Source organism: Sorex fumeus, unplaced genomic scaffold (genome assembly GCF_029834395.1).
Source record: "Sorex fumeus unplaced genomic scaffold, SorFum_2.1 ptg000043l, whole genome shotgun sequence".
Lineage (NCBI taxonomy): Eukaryota > Metazoa > Chordata > Mammalia > Eulipotyphla > Soricidae > Sorex > Sorex fumeus.
Window position 1 is genome coordinate 38,974,905 of NW_026606100.1, and position 22,313 is coordinate 38,997,217.

Consider the following 22,313-nt stretch of genomic DNA (forward strand, 5'->3'; position numbering starts at 1 on the left):
ACATGCAGGTCCAGGCACTGGCACCAGGAAACATAGCTTCTTGGGTCAGAGCCAATTAAATCAAACTTGCTCTGAGGCTGCCTTGGGGAGTGACGGGCTCAACAGCCTGACGAACAAACACTGGAGCTGCCGTCACAGCTGACTTACGATCTGTTTAAAACTCCAAATCAACTGCTTTTCTCTGCTCCCATTTCCCGAGCGGGGGAAACCTTCTGCTATCACAGAAGAGACAAAATGAATTCCTTTAGAGGGATGATGGATGAGAAACATGATTAATATGTTCCATCATTTGAGGTGAAACTTCTAAGGCCAATATTTTGAAAAATATTATAAAGATGAACAAGTGTAAATCAAGGGCATTCGGGAATTTAATCTTTGCCGGATCACAAAACTATTGTGAGACACTGCTCCTAGGCTTTCCTGGCCTTGTGACAAACTTAACCCGAGAACTAACCATGAATCTTGCATCCTCCCACACAGAACGTTGGAATCTATGATCCTTGAAGGAAGAGGAGGCATGTTGGTGCTATCCATTTTAATCTACCCCGTTAGTAAAATTGTGTTGCCTGGTTCTGAACAGGACATACATACTTGGCTTATTTCGTGTTCTGTTTCCCAAGTTGAAGAAAGCGATGGGTATTGCCAACTCTGCTTTGATGAATGATCAAAGTATTATAAGTATTTATCTTTCAAAAATGATTACTGATACTAGTTTTTGTTTGAATGTTTTTGTTGGGGTCCATACATAGCAGAGCTTAGGGCATACTCCTCACTCTGTGCTCAGTGATCATTCCTGGCAGTGCTCCAGGGTGCCAGGATCAAACCAACGTCAGCTGCATGCAAGGCAACCACCTGAACTACTCTCTGGCCAACCCCCTAATGAGATTATATTTTAAAGAATACAGACATACAATGGAACAGCCTAGTCATTAAAAGTGTCATGGAGAGCTACCAATTGGGGAAAAAAAGGAAAGAAAAAGTAATATATGATCAAGTGAAAAAGAGCAAATTGTTTGCCAAGGACCACTGAGATGGCCTGGGTGGCTCCCTAATGTACAGGGTCCAAACAGCCCCACATCCTCAGTCCTAACATTGAAAGGCCCAGATTGATTTACCGAGTATTGAGGGGAGTGGCCTCCAAACCCCTGAACAATGCTCACATAACCCTGCCCCTGCAAAAAGCAAAGTGTGCATATATGTAAATATAGTGATCCAATGGATGTGCATGTGATTTATGCACAAGTGTATGCATATTCTTTGGTAAATATACAACCACTCTTGCAAATACACACTCACCCATTATGTATATACTTGTACACAGACTCAAACATACTCAAACATACTATTACTTAATACTAAATACAAAAAAAAATCCTAAATACATAAAAATACATAAAAATACACAGAAAAAATAGGTAAAGGTAAAGGCCCTCCCGTTGATCATCGATTTGCTCGAGCGGGCCCAGTAACGTCTCCATTGGAGACTTTGTTGTTACTGTGTTTGGCATATTGAATACGTCACGGGGAGCTTGCCAGGCTCTGCCGTGCAGGCGAGATACTCTCGGTAGCTCACCGGGCTCTCCGAGAGGGGCAGAGGAATCGAACTCGGGTCGGCCATGTTGGCTACGTGCAAGGCAAACGCCCTACTGCTGTGCTAAAAATCAACATGTTACAGATAATAGTGGTTATATCTTCAAAATGTGTCTTAGATTGGTTCCTAAAAAGTGAGACCTAATACAAGGATTTGCATATGAATAGTTTAATGGAAGATGGTCTCGGGTAATACTAGTGGATGAAAAGGAAACTGAAGGAAACAAGGAAAAGTATAGCAATGGGCAGCTTATTTTCTAATGAAAAAATACATTGCACTTTCTAGAAAATAGCAAAAGAGGCTTACAATGCAGCTAGTAAGCTTATAGGGAGCCAGGATCTCTCCCCTACAGGGCACATGTCACCTAGAGGACATCGGCCACGGAGGCCACCAACCTGGATGTCAGTTCATCAGACACACGGCATGGAAGTGCCCCAAGGAAAGAGCCAGTGGAGACCAAGAACGTTTTGACATTTTATTCGCTGATCATAAATACGGTCTCATAAGCAGTGAGGTGATCATGAAGAATGGACTAGCACCTGGAACGTGGGACTGTCGCAGAGAATTCCTTATTTCACCCTCATGGGCCAGAGAACTCTCTGTGGCTGTTCAAACATCTCCTGGATCAAGTGTTCGGCCCTATAGGGACCCTCCTTCTGGTGCAGCGATTTTATTTGTGGCTCGTGCCTCCAATTTTCTTTCTATTTTTTTTAAAAATCATCAAAGATCAAGTATTTGCAAGAAAATAGGAAAGAGGATAAGAAGATTCCCGGGTCTTTTCAAAAAAAAGAGGGAGGAAGGGGAGAAGGGGAGAGAAGGACCATCCAGGGTCGTCCACAGCCTTCCTTCCTCCGGAGCATTGAGGAGCCGACCCAGGGGGGATGCGTTAATGCTGTTTGGAGATGGGCTGTGTCTCTCTGATGAGCCACTCCAAGGCTTCATGGCGGCCCTGCTTCTGCAGCTCCGCACCGATCACATTCCGGCAGGTCTGGTGGTAGTTGTTGAGCCAGTCGCACTGCGAGGGGACGAAACACAGAGGTGAGATGACCTGCTGGGTACCCAGAAACACTCCACAGAAAGTCCCGGCTCAGGGCTTTGGACAGCACCCCTGAAAGTGAAGCCCACGGGAGAGATGGGGCAGACACAGACGTGCCTCGGGTAGGTGGGGGCACTGATCCATGAGGGGCAACGCCGAAGCTACAGAGGGCTGGGATTTCCTCCTCTGGGAGGCCCCAAAGGCCATATTGAAGCAATCTCTACCCAAAGGGCATAATCCATTCTCCTCATTGTCTAAAAAGTGGGATGGCAACCCCATCAAAAAATGGGGCGAGGAAACGAACAGAAACTTTCGCAAAGAAGAAATCTGAATGGCTAAAGGGCACATGAGAAAATGCTCTACATCACTAATCATCAGAGAGATGCAGATCAAAACAACAATGAGATATCATTTCACACCACAGAGACTGGCCCACATCCACAAGAACAAAAGCAACCGGTGCTGGCGCGGATGTGGCGAGAAAGGGACCCTCCTTCACTGCTGGTGGGAATGCCGGCTGGTCCAACCCTTTTGGAAAACAGTATGGACGATTCTCAAAAAATTAGAATTTGATCTCCCATTTGACCCAGCTATAGCACTCCTGGGAATATATCCCAGAGAGGCAAAAAGTTATAGTCGAAGTGACATCTGCAATTGTTTGTTCATTGCAGCACTCTTTACAATAGCCAGAATCTGGAAAAAACCTGAGTGCCCGAGAACAGATGACTGGTTAAAGAAACTTTGGTACATTTACACAATGGAGTACTATGTGGCTGTTAGAAAAGATGAAGTTATGAAACTTACATACAAGTGGTACTACATAGAAAGTATCATGTTAAGCGAAATGAGTCAGAAAGAGCAGGATAGACACAGAAAGATTGCATTCATCTGGGGAACATAAAGCAACAAAACGGGAGACTAACACCCAGGAATGGCTAAGATTAGTACCAGGAATTTTGCTCCATGACTTGAAGGCCAGCCACATGTGCTAGGTGAAAAGGAAGCTCAGATAGAGAAGAGAGCACCAAATAAAGGGTGTTGTGAGGACCCTCCCAGGGTGGGAGAGACATGCTAAAAGTAGTCTATAGACCAAACATGATTGCCACTCAATGCCTCTCTTGCAAAACACAGTACCCAAAAGAAGAGAGAGAGAGAACAAGGGGGAATGCCCTGCCACAGAGGCAGGGTGGGATGGGGGAATGGGGGGGATGGGGGGTGGGAGGGATGCTGGGACCCGTGGTGGGGGAGGATGGGCACTGGTGGAGGGATGGGTACTTGATCATTGTATAACTGAAACCCAAGCACAAAAATTTAGAAGTCTATAACTGTACCTCATGGTGTTTCACTAATAAAAAAATAAATAAATAAAAAAATAATAAAAAGTGGGATGGACCAGACCCCCCCCCCTCCCCAGCTGCAATGAGGCTGGGGAGAAGGGTTTTGTCAGACAGACAGAAGCCGTCTGAGAAGGCAGTGTTCTGGGAAGAGCGGTGCCCCTGGGGGCCGTGGCCTAGACCAATGCTAAAGTCCAATTGGAGTCACGATTAGGCAGGAAAGCAAACAGATGGATGGCGTTGACAACTGGTTCGGACCCAGCCAGGGCGCCAAATCCCCAGTGATAAGACCCAACTAGTACCCGCTGGCAGCTGAGGACAAAGCTCGGTCCTCAGCAAGCAAAATGCTGAGTCCCTAGCAAGGCCTGGCAGGGTTAGAAGGCAGGCTGCTGCCCGAAACTGCTCAGCAGAGAAGGGAACAGCAGCGGGCAATCTGGGGAACACAGCAAAAACTCTCAGGGCGCGTTCCGATTGGGGGTGAGTAAGGGAAGAGGCGGGGACCAAGGCAGCTGGGTCCACAGTCTCCCGCGCCCGGGCTCAGTAAAACGAAGCCCTCTGCTGCCATCAGGTGACAAACGAAGGAACTGCAGAACCAACCCCAACACTTAGTGAAGGATTTCATCCCGCTTCGGAGACTTGGCTCCTTGTTTGACTCATCTTTCGTGCAATCCAAGGAAACCATCGAGTCAGTGGGATTGGCAACAGCCACCCTCCCCCCACCCCCCCACACACACACAGGTAGCTGTTTTGTGGGGCAAATACCTGACTTGTGTTTGCTCAACGTGGCTCAGTGCAACTCCAGCTCCTCCCCCCTTTATCCCCCTACAAGCACTGACAACCTTTTCACCCACAAGCCCTACTGGGGTGGGATGGGAGCAGAGTTCTAAATTAAAATAAGGCAGCAGAGACAAGTGGAGTGGCTCTTCAACGACAGCCCCGAGCACATGCGAGACTTCTGCCCCCTCCCAAGACTGCCTCGTTACCTCTTTGTCCGTGAGAGCATCCACATCTATCATTTTGGTCTGTATCGGAACCAAAGTCAGAGGCTCAAAGGTCAGGCTCCCCCGGTTATTGAAGTTGTACTGTGGGAGAAGGAAGAACAGAGATGCGTTTATGCCTCTTCGCCAAGATGAGTCCCCATGAGGGTGACGCCCCCCAAAAGCCCCCAGAGCCAGCTATCACCAGGAATAAGGAAGTGTGAACAATTCACCATACTAAGCAGGCCCAGGAGGCCTGAGGGACACACCTGAGGGACACTACCTCCGAGAGATGCTCACCTGTGCTAACAGCCCATGCCACCAGGTAAAACCCAGCAGAGGGTGTGGCTACGCTCCCGGCTGCAGGTTCACAGGCTAATGACTACTGAGACAGAAGGCAGGGGTGAGAGTGAGGGCCAGGCTCAGGGCTCAGAGCATCTCTGGTTTTGCTTCTCAAAACTCTGCTAAAGTAGACGTCCCCCAGGTCTTTGGCTCCCCGACAATCAAACACGTGTCCTGACTTGACCTGAGCTGCCAAATGCATCAGGTATCAGCAAGTCAGCTGTCACATGTGGGATGAACATGGGAGGGTGTTGGGGCTCCTCTCCCTAGCACAGCCTTTGCTGTGAGTTGAGTTGAGGAGGATTTCATCAAGAACACTGACTGGGTGAAAGGATGGGGGATGACTTAAAGGACTGAAGTGCATGCTGGGCTGCTCGGCGTCCATGGGACCTTTGCTTCAATCCCTGGCACAATGTGGCCTCCCCAGGACCAAGCAAGGTGCAGCCGAAGTGATCCCCAGAGCCATTAAGGAGGCCCAAGCAAAGCCAAGAAAGAACACAACTTTAATTTGGGATAAGAGAGTGGATCCCTGTGCAATCCTCCTAGAAGACCTTAAGTTCATTTCCTCCAACTGTTCAAGTGCAATAACCATCAACCTACCACCACCTACCACCTACCACCTACTGGAAATAACTTGATGCTCAGCACATCTGGAGGTAAGACAATTGTCACTGCCTTACCTGTGGGGCCTGGCTCAGGGGATAACTTAAGTTTCCTCCATTACTGTAGCAGATAAACCAAAGACTTTGTTCATTCTGGGGCTAAAATAAAGTCTGTTCTCTGATATTGGAGGCTTTCCTGGGAAATGCTCTTTTTTTGCAAAGGCAGGAAGAAATGCCTCAATCAACCGGGATCCAAAACGGAATCCATGGAACCTTGGGCATGACAGGATTGGAGGCGTTCGCTGAACATTTTGCAGGGATTTTGGTTTAGGGTCTGGGAAATGCCTTTAAAGAAGCTTCCCCCAGGCTGCAGCAACAGTACAGCAGGTAGGGCATTTGCCTTGTAAGCGGCCGACCCGGGTTCGATTCCTGGCATCCCATATGGTCTGCTGAGCACTGCCAGGAGTAATTCCTGAAGGGAAAGCCAGGAATAACCCCTGAGCATCACTGGGTGTGACCCAAAAAATAAGCAAAATGAATAAAATAAAATAATAAGGAAGCTTCCCCAGCAAGAGGACTGCCATAAAGGTGCCTCTCTAGCAATCTCAGAACCTCCAACCCCGTCATCCCTCCATTCCAGTCTTGGGTTCATTTGAGGGCTTTCTTCCTGCTTTTGTAAGAGAGCAATTCCCAGGAAAGTCTCCAATATCAGAGAACAGACTTTATTTCGGCCCCAGAATAAACAAAGTCTTTGGTTCCAAGACAAAAGTCTTCATATTCCCCCATTAAAGAATAAAGAAATTTTAAAGATAAAAAACTAGAGGCCAGAGAGATGCACAGTAGAGAGGGGGCTTAGGTGTTGCCTTGCAGACAGTCAACTGGGATCCACCCATAGCACCCCATGTAGTCCCCAACCAGGAGTGATCCCTGAGGGCAGAGCAGAGAGTAAGCCCTGAGTACCAAAAAGCACCAAGATATGGCCCCCGAAAATAAATAAATAGTTAAAAAATAATTTAAAAATAAAGAAACACAAAATTATTCACCTTGGTCTTCACTGGAACTACCAGGACAACATTCTCAATGCGAATTCCAAAAGCCCCATCTTCATAGTACCCTGGCTCTGAAACAAAGTAAATCCCAAAATGAGAAGCAACAGACAATGAGGACAAACATGTGCAGATCTTTCACTCCTGGAATAGAGGCCTGCCCTGTCCCAAAGAAAGAGGACTAGCAGGTGAAGGACCACTCAGCCAGGGTCCAACAGTTGGGGAATATTCCCTGCCCCCAGATGCCCACTGTAACAGTCACTCAAGGTGGAGCAGAAAACGGTCCAAAAACTGTAGGGTTACTAGGACAGTCATGGAGATCACACATATATCACGGTGCGTGTTCACAAACCTAATGATCTAGGTACTATGGAATATTCCAAAATATTTGGTAATGAAATTAGAAAAGGCAATATATTAAATAGGAAGCAGAACACAGACCGGTCCAATACAGTCTGAGATTGAAACAGGAAAAAATTCTATGGCTACCTATATAAAAGACCCAAGGCTAACATCAAATATCATGTTTCTCCTTGGTGGCTAGATTACAAATGATTTTCATATTCTTATTTGTTTGGTTGGTTTGGAGGTCACACCCAGCGCTGCTCAGGGTTCACTCCTGGAAGGCCTCGGGGAACCAAAACGGACTGAACCTGGGTTAGCTATATATTGGCAAGCATCTAGCTCTCTGGACTATTGCTCTAGGCCCTGATTTTCATATGCTTTATACAGTTCTATAGACTCATTCAATTTATTGCTAATAATGATAGCAGCGCGGGTAGGGCGTCTGCCTTGCACGCAGCCAACATGGCCAACCCGAGTTCGATTCCTCCGCCCCTCTCGGAGAGCCCGGCAAGCTACCGAGAGTATTCGATATGCCAGACACAGTAACAACAAAGTCTCCAATGGAGACGTTACTGGGCCCGCTCGAGCAAATCGACGATCAACGGGAGGGCCTTTACTTAATATTAAAATAGCATTAAAATAATTACCATTTTATCATCAAAAAAGCTGTTTTGTTTAATTAAAAGTAACGTGAAGGAAAAATTATTTTAAAATAATAAAATTCTAAGAAACAACAAAGAGTTTTCAGAAGTCAAAAGACGCACGTGAACCCCCATGTATACAGGTGATGGACACCTACCATCAGTGACGATCATGCCAGCCTCCAAGGGCTCATCAGAGAATGTTTTATAACTGATCCCACAAGGACCCTCGTGAACATTGAGAAAAGACCCAACACCATGTCCCGTTCCGTGCAGGTAATCCAGGCCAGAATCCCATAGAGCTGAGCGGGCAAAGGAGTCGAGAAGGTGGCCTGGAAGACATATAAAGAACCACTTGATGATATTTGTACAGCACTTTTCAATTTGCAAAGCACTTTAAGAGATTAGATTTATTATGTTTGGCTCCAGAAGGTGAAACAGAAACCAGCAGGAAAAGTTACTGGAGGGTTCAGATTTCAGCCCAGCATAAGGAAGAACTTTCTAACAATCAGAGCTCCTGGGGAGGCCAGTGCCCCAAGCAGCCAGAGCTCAGTCAAAAGCCAGAGGCTCATGTGTCCAGGTGAGGGGACAGCCACCTGCAGCAAATAGGAGCTGTGCTAATGACAGAGAAAACTGCCCAGCCCGGGCCCTTCTGGGTTTTGAAAAATGAGAGTTGAACCAGACTGCAAGTTAAGCAGACAGGCAGGGAACTGAAGGAGAGTGATGCTCTGGAAGATAGCACGTACACCCAGCTAACCGGGTTCAAGGCCCGGGGTCTTGATAACTCCCAGGCCAACACGCCCCACCCACCTTGCTGAAAGCAAGGAGCTTGTATCTTAAATCAAACTCCCACCAAAAGAAACTGCAATAAGGACCCTGAGAGGAAGGCAGTGACCTGAAGGGGAGATAGTGGCTACAGTAACTTCCACTCAGCCCTGGCGCCTTCGGGCCCAACTGCCCTCTCTTAAGAGACACCAAATATCATCCGCCACCATGAGTGTCGCCAAGAGGCACACAGTTCACAGTTCCCCTCGGAGCCAACCAGTAGTTCCCCAGGAAGTCCTCTGAGCTCAATTAGTGGCTCAGAACTCACTCCCAGCAGCATTCCTGGTTGTTCGGACAGGGCGTGAGGTGGGCTGGGGGCCCACACAGCAAGTGCTAGGGATTTCTGACATCCAACCTCGGAGCCTAAGGCAGAAAAAGCAGCTGCCAAAGGACAGAGGGACCCACCTACCTTTGGTTCCGGCCGGGAAAATGGCTGCGCTCACTGCTATGTGGCCCTTGAGGACATATGTGAAGCACTCCTGCCAAAGAAAACCCGGGAGGCAATGTTGCAGAACAGGACAGAGTCATAAACCTCTAGTTTTGCAGGCATTCAGAAAACCTTGCCTCTGGTAGCTTTTTTTTTTTAGCAATATCAAAGGAAAACCAAAAAAATTTAAAAATAAATAAATAAATAAATAAAAAGTAGAAAGTTAAAGATTCAGTGGGAAAAGAAGCATGGTCATGGAACCAATTCTCCAGGAAATACTTGAAATTCAATTTAGAAACACAGAACTCCCAAAAGATGAGGCTCAGCTCATTCCCTTGCGGAGGACACTCTGACACGCTGTGTCAGCCAAGTCTCAGCGAGACAGTTAGGGGCACTAGCTCACACTCCCCAAGACTCACCCAGCCACTCCTCTTTGTTTGGGCATTAAATCCCACGCTTTGCAAAGGAGGACCTATTGCCATTCCAACTTTGCCAAGAGATGAAATACCAGACTGGGTCTAGGGAACAATGCCTGGCCCTGAGGCAGGCAGCAGTCCTGCCTCTCCAGCTGTGTTCCACACCGCCATGATTGGCAAATTCCTACTTCCTGCAAGGAAAGGTCTGCGGGGGTCAGGGGCATGCAGAAGTCAGGACAAAACGACACCCTCGTTGACCCAATCCCCGAGCTCTTGGAGAGTTGCCTCAGAGATACCTGAACTCAGGTTAAACTCATCTAAGGTTCTTGTGCCTGCAAGTGGAATAAGAGAGGGACCAAACTAAAAACCTCCCCTGCTATGTTACTCAGAGGGGCTTCTGGAAAAACCAAATTCACCTGGAGACTCAACCAACTTTTGCTAAGCAGCAACTATGATCTGGGAGCTTAGTGGGGTTGGGAAGCTTCAAAACCTGCCATGAAAAGCAATTACTTTCAGCCCCCCTTTTTTGCCTGTTCTAGGCGCTTCACTAAAGGTCATGGAGCCAGTAAACAGGACAGACGATCTGGAGTCCCAGAACACTCTTCCTCAGATCAACCGTTTCCTCCTTTCCACACCAGACAGAGCTGAAGCTGAGCAGGAAATGTCATTTCAGAGGGTTCCTAGAGTGTTGAATCTATAAACAGGAACAATGTACTTGCAAAAAGATGGGGAGGCGCCCTCAAAATCCAATCGAGGCCATTTGACCAGCATAGATTTTATATCCCGTTCCCATTCCCACAGACTTCCTGACTCAAGAGGAGGCCAAAGCTTTACAAATTTGAATCTGAGCCACTCTGCTGTTAGCAGACAGAATGCTTTCCAATTTCTCTTATAGTCAAATGGATGTCATACAGTAAATAAGCTTGATTCCACAGTAATGAGCTATCTGACTATAGCACATCCAACCTTCATTTATTTATGCAACTCCATTTCATAAAAGCAATGTTCTTCTTAAAGAAGCAGAGAGTCTCCTCAAGTTTTCTGTTCCACTGTACCTTTTCATAGGCCGTCGGGGTACCAAAGTGCATTGTCCGGGTCACATCTGTGGTTCCATCCCTTTCCAAAAGAAAAGACACATCAGTGTTTTTTCTTTTATAAAATTATTTTTTTGCTCACACATAAGTAAGGCAGGTGAGGATGTAAAGAAACTTAAACTCTCATGCGCTGTGGCAGACGTATGAAATAGGGTGTCACTTCAGAAAACTATCTAAAGTTCCTTAACAGGACTAAACATAAAGTTACCATATGATCCAGTTAGTCAACTCCTGTATATATCCCCAAAGAACTGAAAATGGATGTTCACAGCAGCATCTCTCACAATACTCAAAGGACAGAGACAATCTACAACTGGGCTGCCCACAACCCAACCAAATCTTGATTTCTCCTCTGAGAACCCGTTCAAGATGATGGTGAAGGCAACAGGACATCAAAAAAGAAATTCAGGACAATGCCCATTTCTAATTCAATTGCTCAAAATTATTCCCTCACTTCCTAAGGTCTGCTGGACATATAAGGAAGCTAGAGGAGTGTTTATGGTTTGGGGCAAGGAGACTTTCCAAGGGTTCTGAAAGATTACTTTCAAATACTTATGAGAATTTGGCAACTTGGTGGCAAGGATTAAACATTTCTATCACTGAGTCCTTTGTGAGAGCAATGTGCACAACTGGGCCATTCAATTAAAGGTTAAAGACAAGGCCCAGACACAGAAACGCTTCATTAGTGGCTGGAGAAGAACAAGATTAGCAGCTGACACTGTCAGCCGGAGCCTGGTTTATGCAGCTATGCAACTGCCTTAACCCAGCTGAGTCAAGTTCTAAGGCAGCCCCAATTCACTTACTTGTACTGAGCACCAGAGTCAATGAGATACGGCTCATCAAGCACCAGGTACCTATTCGTCTCACGGACTGGCCTGAGAAAGCAAATTAAAATGAATTATTCCACAAGTGTAAATATTCGGGAGGAGCATCTAAAAGAGCTTCTTGAATTTACTCCTGCCTGTAACTTAGCCTAAAATTATATCAAAATTAAAAGTTGCCCAACAAATTATCCCAACCAAGATTAACCTTCTATTATTCAAGACTCCAGTCAACTATTTCTCCAACAGATAAAGAGCTGAGGAGGAGGAAGGCTAACGTATTTCTTTATCTCTAGCTCCATTTGTGTCTGGAACAAAACAGGTTTTTGTGAGATAACTGTAAAGGCTACAAAACTAGTGATCAAGAGATCAGCTATGGGAACAAACCAGTCACAGAAACAGCAGAGAAATCTTGAGTCACTTGTCTGAGGGGTCTAAGGCAGGGATCCCTGCAGGTCCCTCATCCCAGTGTGTTCCCATTCCATAGGTATTCTCCTTCACTTCCAGACACTGTCCTAAGTAATAATGGTCGAGCTGAACCTGGATTTTTTGGGGGGACAACCTTGTTGCTTGAGGAGGTATAGCTCATTGACTCGGGTGCTCAATAAAGTAAGTGAATTGGGGCTTCTGTAAACAAACCAGACCAGGATCCAGTTCCAGGAGCCTGCCTCTCTTCTAATGACTACCATAAAGAAACACCAAAGGAAAATCAGTTTCTCCCCAGTCTGAAATGTTTGAATATGTGAATTATAGGCAAAATTCTAGGACAGTACCTCAGCCAGCAAATTCATCACCAGAGTGAAGCATGACTAAAAATCAAGTCTCTCTGATCTTTTAATATTGGACCAGAAGTATTAATTTGATAAACAGAAAGTAACATCTGTGACTAGCTCCCACACGGAGATTCCAATTGTCCTAAGACTAAAAACTTTAAAAAAAAAAAAAAAAGGCAGGGGTGGGGCAAAATCTAAGCCCAAGGAGAGCACCATCACATGCACCTTAGTGTCCTTTCACTGACGGTGCACATCACAAATGGGAGCAATGAACTCAAAATGCACAAAGCAAATACAATCTGAGCTGAAGTCCAATGGCCAAGCCTATTGCCATCTCCCACTACTTCCAATGGCAATTCATCAGTCCTAAACTTAACTGACTTAGCTGAGCCCCTCTTAGCCGCTCCATTCAAGGATGTCTGCTATGGGCTTGTGGGCTCTTGTACATTTTACAAATTCCCATAGGCTAGGGTCACACATTTCAAGCCCACAGGGAAGAAAAAGAGAGTACTAATTACATCTCTAACCACACAGGCTTGCTCCTGAACTGGTGGTTTGTTTGTTTTTTTTTTTAATACTATAGAGGTACTAGAGTACAAAGATTTCAGATCTAGAGCATCAAGAAAGCTGCTATTAGAGGGAAAGAAATGGAAAAGCCCCCATCGTTAAGATACAAGGACTATAAATATAGCTTTTGCAGCCTAAAATGGCTAACCAACTTGACAACATCATGGAGAATATCAACACCAAAACATGTGAATCCAAGAGGCAGAGGCCTAGAGATTCAGCGAAATTAAGACCTTAATGGGCTCACTTCCCATATCAGAATAATCTAACAGACACACAGAGGTGGGCACTAGGGCTCTGGTAAAATAATGTCTCTCCCCTGCTCAGGCTCCCGGGCAGAAGCAGCAGCAAAGGCCGTTAAGTGTGCTCCTCCGCATGCCTTACGCATAGTGAATGATGGAGCCATTGGGTCCGGCGCTGGAAATCGTTGGGAAGCTCAGGTCCACAAAGTCGGCCTGTTGCCTGGAACACAGACACAAAGAGCAGAGGAGTTGAAAGGTAATTACTGTGCCAAGAATCAGGGCCCTCCTAGCTGTCATTTAACTCACCAAGGAGTTGAGTACAAGATTCCCAGAAGCCCAGATGGAGCCTTACCTGCGAAATTCCTCAGCTTTGTCAGCAGCTGAGATTTCTGTCACATTACCCTTGGGCACCTAAAAAGAAGTTGCATATAAATCATGTAGTGTCAGAGGTTCAAGTGTCTCATATAGCTCAATGGATGTGCATTTTCCAAAATTCCTAGGTCCAAACATCCAATCTACAGAACTTAGCTGAGTGTCACCTTTAACCAGGAGAGCATTTCCAAAGGCCCTCACCAAAGTTATTCAAAGTAGAAGCGTTCCTAGCCATATAATTTTTCACTCAACCAATTTTTGTCTCAGTACAATGCCTCCCAAAACTTAATACATCCAAGTTTAAAAATTCAAAAGCCACCCCTCCTGGAATATCATCTTACGAAAGTTATCCTAAATAAATGCGAAAGAGATTATTACAGAGTTATTGAGAATGGCAAAAGAAATTTTAAACGAATATTTGAAAATAAGAAGCATGGGCAAATAAACTAATCTAGTCACTAAACACAGACTCCATTTGGATCATTTTAAGGCCTCCGCAAAGCCATAAAAAAAGAAAAATGCTCAGATGGTGATAGTGAATAAAATAAGGTTGCAAGACATAGAAAAATGAACAACACTAAAAAATGATTCATACAAGAGGGGGTATAAATTGTCACACCAGTGGGAATAGGGTGCTATTTTATTTTTCCAATTAAAGTTACTTTTAAAGACTTGTTTATATAATATTTAAAGGGAACATGATCTGTATAATAACAAAAACAAAGAAACCACCTTCGTATCATCGGCAGGGAGTGAATGTGCAAGAAACTAATATCCAACAGTGAACTTAATATTCAAAGTTTTATGGCTTAAGTGCAAGGTCAAAATGTACAACAAAAATATTTTTCTTAATACACCCTTACCCATAATGAGTGATTTTTCCTCATAATGATATTCCACTTAATTACAAGACAATTCCCAAGTGTCCAATTTGGACTAAAAAGGATTCATTCTGTTCTGTATCCTTATTACTATTTTCTACACACACCCAATTTTCAGGAAGAATGCTGAAATACGATATATTCAAAATTAGACCAGGATCTTGGGCCTCTTGGTCACTAGAACATGGAGGTAACACAGTCTGAATCACGGTGGGTAAGCTTCTGATTAATCTACATCCACTGGTTTAACAAAGATTAAAAACCAACCTCTTTCTCCAGCCAGTTAAAGAGTTCACAGAGGGCAACAGCATCTTTTATCTGTACAAACAATGGAGACATTTTTTTAAAATTCTTCATTAGAAATCTGAGGGGCAGACTCAGCCCTGGCCTGAGGTGAGAGGCCTGCATTTACGGGACCCCTGCCCCAAACCAGCAGCACGCACGGCTCACAGATCTCAGGCATATCTGGCAAACAGTTTCAGCAACTTCCACTAGCAGGGAAAAGGCTCCTCTGCTCTTGAGTGGTTCAGGAAGTCAGGAAGGTGCACAAAAGCATAGGCAGCTCACTCAGGGGGCTCGGGGCCTGCCCTACAAAAGGTCAGGAAAGGAGGGCCACGCTCAAGAGCCATCTCTCAATCCAGAATCTTTCTAGACCCTCTGCTAGCTCTGAAATACAATTTGGCTTTTTCTAGAGCCCTCGTCTTCATCGCAACACTTTGTGCGACATGTCACACTTCGTAGATCTCTTGCCTGTGGGGAACTTTATTTTTGTTCTCTCATGAACTCCGGGGACTCAGAGGTTCTGACCGTGTTCAAAGTTCGGGGCCACTGGACCGTCTGTCACACATCCCCTCTCCCGGAGAGGTTGTGGTACTCACGTGAGCTCGCCTCATGCCTTCGGTCTCGGTCGAGTTCTTCACAGCTTTGGCAATGCAGATGGGGGTGTAAGGCATACAGCAACGATGCTCCTAGGACACAGAACGGGGGGAACTGAGATGGACTCCACTCACGCACATCCAAAAACATCACCTGCTTATCCAGCACCCCACACATAAGACACTCCCACTCAGAAACACCTGCCTATCCCTTGGAGCCCCAAGCCCTGTCCCTTTTGAGTTAACAACAACCTGAGGGAAGAGACTTAAACTCCTCCCCAAAAACCTACATTTTGATACACTAAGCACCTACCTATCTTCTACCCCTCCCCCTCGAGCTCCATGCAGCTGCTGGCTTCCAGCCATCAGGAAGACCTCACTTCTCTGGAGTTCACCTGCCAATCAAAGCGTGACTAAAATAACCCCTTTCTTGCTGCATTCAGGCGGCTTCCTCGCACTACATAGGGGTACACGTGACTGATCCGAGAGCCCTCCGGTGCCATCCCCTGCCATTCAAAAATCCACACCAGCTCTGATTAATGTTCAGATGGAGAAGGACTTGGAAAGCCCCTTCGCATATGGAGAGGAAGTTCTAGTGGTGCCCTGTGCTGGTGGGAGGAGGGGTTTCTGCCACCGTGAACGGTGGATGCTTTGCAAGGGCTTTCTTCCACTCTCTCAAGCTCTCCTCCTTCTCTCCTCTCCTGAGGCAGGAAAGGCAGGGACAGGCACCACTCAGGCAAGGAAGTCAAGTTCTGAGAGAGGATCACAGGGTGGCAGGGCCCGGAAGAAAGGCAATGGGGAAAGCCAGGTCTAGAAGGGCAGGCCCAACTCTTTCCAGGAAGGCCCATGCCTGGATGGAGAAGAGATAACATCGCTGGACTGGCCGGGGGCCACTGGGTAGCCAGAGGTCTAGCAGGGTGGCCAAAATAGGCGACAACTAACAGGTCGGGATTCCAGTCTTGCCCTAGGCCCTCATTAAAATGAGGACACAGGAGCCCCCTGAGTAGCACTGCCCAGCAGAACTTAAAGGTGGGGCTATTGCTATCATTCGTTGGTCTCCCAAATTGGACAGATTCCACCTCCTCAAGCCTCTTGAGGGGTCAGCACTCTGTAACTACAAAATGCGCTGGGGGGGGTCAGAAGAAGAGTGGTGCATTCTTATACCTCCTGCCCCTACTCTTTTTTTTTTTAATTTTTTTTTTATTAGTGAAACACCATGAGGTACAGTTGTAGATTTACAATTTTTTGTGTTTGGGTTTGATTATACAATGATCAGATACCCATCCCTCCACCAGTGCCCATTTTCCACCACCATGGATAATATCCCCCCACCCCCACCCCCCATCCCCCCTGCCTCTGTGGCAGGGCAATCCCGTGTTCTCTCTCTCCTTTTGGGTGTTGTGGTCTGCAAAAGACTGCCCCTACTCTTAATCTCAGCTGCCCACCCCTTGATTTAGTGTGGGATAACATTGGTTTGTCCTTTCTGCCTTGCCACAGGGAGCTTAGGTTTATTGGGTTACTCCCATCACAGTGGTTCCTTTCCTCTGTGTTTATTTATAACCTCTTTGTTCTCTGCTTCAGTATTGCTTTTCTCTCCTCCTTAAGTCCTGTGCGTAGTTAATTCAGAGCAATGTCCTTTTTGTACAGACACAGGAAGACAGTTAATGCTATGCTTTTGTAACTTGGAAGTTAATTGACTCCGAATAATATTCACTCCAGGGCATCTGGACGTAACCCTCAGTTGCCCTTACTTCCTACCACCCCAAAAGCAGGGTCCCAGTGAGAGACTGGATGGACCCAGGTCAAGCTGTGAGCTATCCTGGCATTGAGATGGGCCAAGCCAAAGCACCATAATACTTAACTGTAAGTTAAGAGCATGGTCATGGACAAATTCTGACATGATCCAAAAAGTTACAACTAGATTAAGACCCTGCTAGGATTAGGAAAGATTAATCTTGCCTGAGCACTGTAGTCTGAGATCTATACGGAGATGTCCCCAGGAGAGCCACCCTACAAGCTTAATGTATCTCTTACTGTGTCCATACAAAATAATTAAGAAATAGAATTAAGATGTTAATTAAGTTATTGAACTAAGGATAGGGGAAAAAAACCGAGGTGGTATTTTGCCCTTGAGCCTGATCTGTGATCAGGAAGGACTTTGATATGTTGACTGTGCTAGTCCAATGGAGAGGAGTTGGTGAGAAACTAGAGAGAGACCAGGGCAGTGAGTCAGAGCATGGAGAGATGAGCAAGGGGAATAGGAGGAGACAGGAATGAGGGGCAGTGTGAGACTGGAATGGGGGGCTTAGAGAGATTGAAACAGACGCGTGGGGCAAATGGAATAAGCGGCAGCTGATTACCAACCAGTTTGGCCCTCGTTTCCTCCTTCGTCCGCCCATGGCATAGGCCGTCCGAGGTGGGGAAGCGGCTTGAGACCACCAAACGCAGGCGGCGAGAGAGAGCCGCGGGATTTCCCTAGTCACTTGGTGATTACACAATTTAGTACTTCTTTTTAGATCATTTTCAAATGAACTGAACTTACTGAATTCAACTTTGTCTTCAGAAATAAGGTTTATTAGTATCACAGTCTCATGGTCAAACAACCTAAAATCATCTCTCATGCTACATTTTGGGGAACTCAGTACTCGGTGACTTCTACAGACCCTCAGCCTCTCGATACAGCAGCAGCTCTAGGGACTTGTCCGGGAGAGGCTGGACAGGTCTGTCTGTCCTAGTGAGGCCAGAGCCAGACATCTTGCCAGACCAGCTCTGCTTTCAAGACCCCACTGGGACAGGGCTGAGAGTGGGGCAGGGTTGGGGGGCTCAGCAGGGCAACCAACCTTGGGGATGGCCTCGCTCACAGCATAGCTGGCCTTGTCGCTGATCCAAACCTTGTCCTTTGAGGAGAGGTTGGCACACAGGGACTTCAGCTCAGTCAGGATAGACTTGTAGGGAAGCACCTGGATTTTAAACTCGGCCTCCACGCCCAGGTCAAGCAGCAGATGCTCCTTCACACCTGGGGCGTCGATGCGGTCACCATCAATGAAGAGCCTGCAGAGACAAATCAGGGGCTAGGGAAAAAGAAAAAAAACACGCTGCCTTGTCCCCCCCTCACAGAACAGTGAGATCTGCCCTGGCCATCAGAACCAGCTTCTCCCTCCTCACTATTCCTCTCCAAAATCCAGCCTCTAAATTGTCCCCCTCCTTTGACTAGGATGCCACCATGCACCCCTAACCTCCAAGTCAGGACTTGGTACTGTCTTCACTGATATCCTACCTCGCCTCCTTCTGGTCTTTGGGCCAACAGCCCTCACATCTGTACAGCTCCAGCAACAGCGTCGCCCGGGCTCAGCCGCCGCCACTCCTCAGCTGCTCCACTGCTGTGTCCCTGCCTCCAGCCTTCCCCTCCACCCCCCCACCCCCGATCCTATTTTTCAAAGTCACGTGAGTCTAGATAATAATAGTGTTCCCTGTGAGAAATTCATTCACGAGTTCTCCAGGGTCCTTGGAATAAAAGCCTAAGCCTTTTTTTTTTTTTTTTTTTTTTTTTTTGCTTTTTTGAAGGGGGTGACATCCAGCAATGCTCAGGAGTTACTCCTGGCTCTGCACTCAGGAATTAGTCCTGGTGGTGCTCAGGGGATCTATAGGGGATGCCAGGAATCGAACCCCAGGTCAGCCGCATGCAAGGCAAACGCCCTCCCCGCTGAGCTATCACTCCAGCCACAAGAGCCTAAGCTCTTGACTGACTTGCAGAGCCACCTTTACTGTGGGTCCCTCCCTGGCCTCGCCTTATGTGCATTCACATTAACTCACTCCTCGTTCTTCACATACACTATGATTTTACCAACCCAGAGCCTCTACACCACTGTTCCCGAGGTCTAGATCACTAATCCCCCATCTCTCCTCTTCCCTGTACTGCCACTAGCTAATTCCTCTGGACCCTAATCTGTCTCAGTATTACTTTCCCCAACTGTCTCCTCCTCCAACCCAAGCTCCTGCTATCATACTGGTTCCCATCACACTCATTAGTTCCCACTTCCGTGTACAAATCACCTCAAGGAAACTCATCCTCTAAACTCTAACTTGAAAGGTCATCTGCCTCCTTCACTCCAGTATCCCATGGGGACCCAAGCACCTAGCAGCACTGGATAAACATGAGTGCGGAAATGTACCAAACAAAAGGGCCAAGGATCAGAAAAGGTAAACTGAGAGTTCAATGGAGTGCCACTCCCACAGAATTTCTAACCGTCAAATTGACTTCACTTGTAGTGTAGACACAGACTCGATTTAACTTAGCCACATTCCCTTCACTGGCTACTGAACACCTGGAATCAAATGAGTAGCTGGAATGAGGCGTTTTTGAACTAACATCAGGGATTTTGTGGACTAATGTCAGGGTATTAGTTCACACTCACTCTAATTTTGTTCTGCTATCCTGGCCATTCGAGTCTTTCATCTCATACTACTGCATGTTTTTATAAATTTCAAATCATTGGGGAGTCGAGGTGGGACATAAACAAGCGTCCACTCTTGAGGAAGACAAGAAAGGAAAGGGGGCTGGCGGAAGAGCAGGAAAATGAAAAGGCAGGAGAAAGCAGCTTTATCAGTAGAACAGCAGGCAGTGACTAGCGGGCTGGAACCAGAAAGGTCACCAGGCCCCCTAAGAAGCTGTGAGGATAATAGCTGGGAATAATCACGCTGGACAAGAACTGAGTGTCAAATATAGGTAAAGGGATATTCCTGATAACCTTTCAGTATCAATATTGCAAACCACAATGCCCAAAAGAAGACAGAGACAGAGAAGAAAAGCGCCTGCCACAGAGACAGGCTCGGGGGTGGAGTGCGATGGAAGGGGACACTGGTGCTGAGAAATGTACATGGTGGAGGGTCTGGTGTTGGAATACTGTATGACTGAAATCTAATCGTGAATATCTTTGCAAGGGACTATCGCACCGTGATTCAATTAAAAAAAAGTCAAAAAAAAAAAAAAAGAAAGAAAAGTAGTTGTGAGGAAGGACTTTCAAACACTCACATGATGGTCTCTAGTCCGATGATTGCATAGGAGAAAAATACTGGATTGTGCTCCACATCTGATCCTCGGAGATTGAAAAGCCCTAAAAATAATAATAGTAACAACAATAATAATGAAACAAAAAGTAAAGTCCCTGAGATGGAGGGAAGTCCTTGGGCTCAGAGTCTTGGTGCTTGGAAGGAGGCTAGTGCATCTGTCCCAACGGAGGGAACCCGACTTTCTCACTACACCTCTGAGCAGCAGTTGCTCACACCCACCAAATGATGGTGCCAGATCTGTTCCTTCTACCTCCAAGTCACTGACCCAAGAAGGGAATGGAAGAGTTATTACCCAGCAATGACCTCCAGACAAAGCACTGAAATGGTTTTCTTAGTGGTGAGCTGCCAGGCCTGAACTTGAGCAGAAAAACCTCCAAAGCTCCCAAATAAAAGGGAAGTATCCAAGTATTGGCTCCCTTTTGAGACAAATGACCTAGGGCAGAAACACTGAGACCCACCCAGGCCCAGAAGAGGGCCAAACAAGGCCCCTCCCAGCCGGGCCATGAACCCTAGGAAGGCGGAGCTTCCGAGAAGAGGAACAAAGGCCATGAGTCAATGAGTCAGAAGGCAGAAGTGAAGGAAACCCCAGCCTGTGGCCCACCAGAGCAGGATCCCCTGGAAAGGGGGAGGTAGCATAGCCGGACACAGAATGCAGAACCCACATTTAGCGAGCATCAGGGGACTACTGAAGTCACTGCACAGCAGAACATCACTCTATCCACCACCAAGGCCTCCAGTTACCTGATACTTGTTTTTATGAAGATCAAAGTACAAAAAAAAGAGAAAAGAGGCCCAGGTACCACACTTTCTAAAATGGTTTTTAAAAGTACAGCAATGAGGCACTGTTTCTTACCTAAAAGATTTGAGCATCTAAAATAACAGAGGGGCCGAAGTGATGGCACAGTGGGTAGGGCGTTTGCCTTGCACACGGCTAACGCGGGTTCGATTCCCAGCATCCCATATGGTCCCCCAAGCACCGCCAGGAGTAATTCCTGAATGCAGAGCCAGGAGTAACCCCTGAGCATCACCATGTGTGACCCCAAAAGCAAAATCATAATAATAATAATAATAATAATAATAATGATAAATAACGAGAGCCTGGAGCTAGTAAACAAGTGGCAAGATGGACATTTTTCACATGGAACCTGTCTGAGCAGCAAATGGTCAGATGGATCAATAGCCCAGTCAAGCTCAAATACTCCTAATCCATGTGTCAACTAGAAAGGGGAACAGAATGCGAGAAACTGAGACACAGATCTCAACGGGCAGAGCTGCTGATGCCCACAATCATGTCCGGAGGTCAGGCAGAACCCAAAGGTCATCCTTAGGGGAAGTGCCAAGCAGACTATGGTATCACTATAGCATGGGATATTTACTTTTCATCTATAATTATATTTCTGCTGATACATTTTTAAAAAACCAAGCCAAAAAATTATATACGCACAGAATTTTAAACCGTGATTATCTCTGGTTTTTCCTATAATCACTAATCAGCTTTTTTTTTCCTTTCTTCTACTTCCTCTGCATTTCTTAGGTTTCCCAAATTGGGAAGGTATTTAATTTTTTTTTCTTTTCTAAATAGTCAAGGGAAGAATATAACTTTATGTATTATTTTCTCCGATGCTGAGGCTAAATCAACATCAAGCCATATGAACCACAGATATACATGACAAAGTTTGGGGAAATCACTGAAAAGAGAGGACATTATTTAGTAGGGTCTCTTTCTCTAATAAGGAAATGAAAGGGGATGTTGTATCTCAGTTGCCTTGGGCCAAAAACAGTCAGAAAACAAGACAGGATTGGTTGGTTTGACCAGATTCCTGCAGGTTCTAGATGACAGAAGGTACTGAACACTGCACAATGGTAGTGTAGGGTCTAAGGTCTGAGAAAATGCAAGAGAATCAAAGAATTTGGTGAAAAGAACTTCAGTTTCTGAGTGTTCTGATGTTCTGAGGTAGAAATATCTCTAGAACATCTTCTAAACTGAAAAGATGTGTAGGAACTACAGGAAAAGTATAAAGGAAAAAAATTCTCCC

General features: G+C 46.1%; 1 protein-coding gene across 4 annotated transcripts in view; it reads right to left on the bottom strand.

Moving 5' to 3' along the window:
- Nucleotides 1-2,052: 2,052 nt before the first annotated feature.
- Nucleotides 2,053-22,313, bottom strand: part of XPNPEP1 (X-prolyl aminopeptidase 1) — a 49,848-nt gene continuing 29,587 nt past the window's right edge. For 3 of the 4 annotated variants that reach the window (XM_056120394.1, XM_056120396.1, XM_056120397.1), the window contains 13 exons: nucleotides 20,240-20,321; nucleotides 18,048-18,258; nucleotides 15,211-15,300; nucleotides 14,600-14,650; nucleotides 13,432-13,490; nucleotides 13,222-13,299; nucleotides 11,480-11,551; nucleotides 10,638-10,698; nucleotides 9,149-9,218; nucleotides 8,073-8,246; nucleotides 6,926-7,002; nucleotides 4,945-5,043; nucleotides 2,053-2,606 (listed from right to left, as the gene is read on the bottom strand). In XM_056120394.1, coding sequence (XP_055976369.1) covers nucleotides 2,478-2,606; nucleotides 4,945-5,043; nucleotides 6,926-7,002; nucleotides 8,073-8,246; nucleotides 9,149-9,218; nucleotides 10,638-10,698; nucleotides 11,480-11,551; nucleotides 13,222-13,299; nucleotides 13,432-13,490; nucleotides 14,600-14,650; nucleotides 15,211-15,300; nucleotides 18,048-18,258; nucleotides 20,240-20,321 — 1,253 coding nt within the window. In that variant the 3' untranslated portion in view covers nucleotides 2,053-2,477. The remainder of the gene's footprint in view (nucleotides 2,607-4,944; nucleotides 5,044-6,925; nucleotides 7,003-8,072; nucleotides 8,247-9,148; nucleotides 9,219-10,637; nucleotides 10,699-11,479; nucleotides 11,552-13,221; nucleotides 13,300-13,431; nucleotides 13,491-14,599; nucleotides 14,651-15,210; nucleotides 15,301-18,047; nucleotides 18,259-20,239; nucleotides 20,322-22,313) is intronic. The other variant, XM_056120395.1, reaches the window with a different exon arrangement.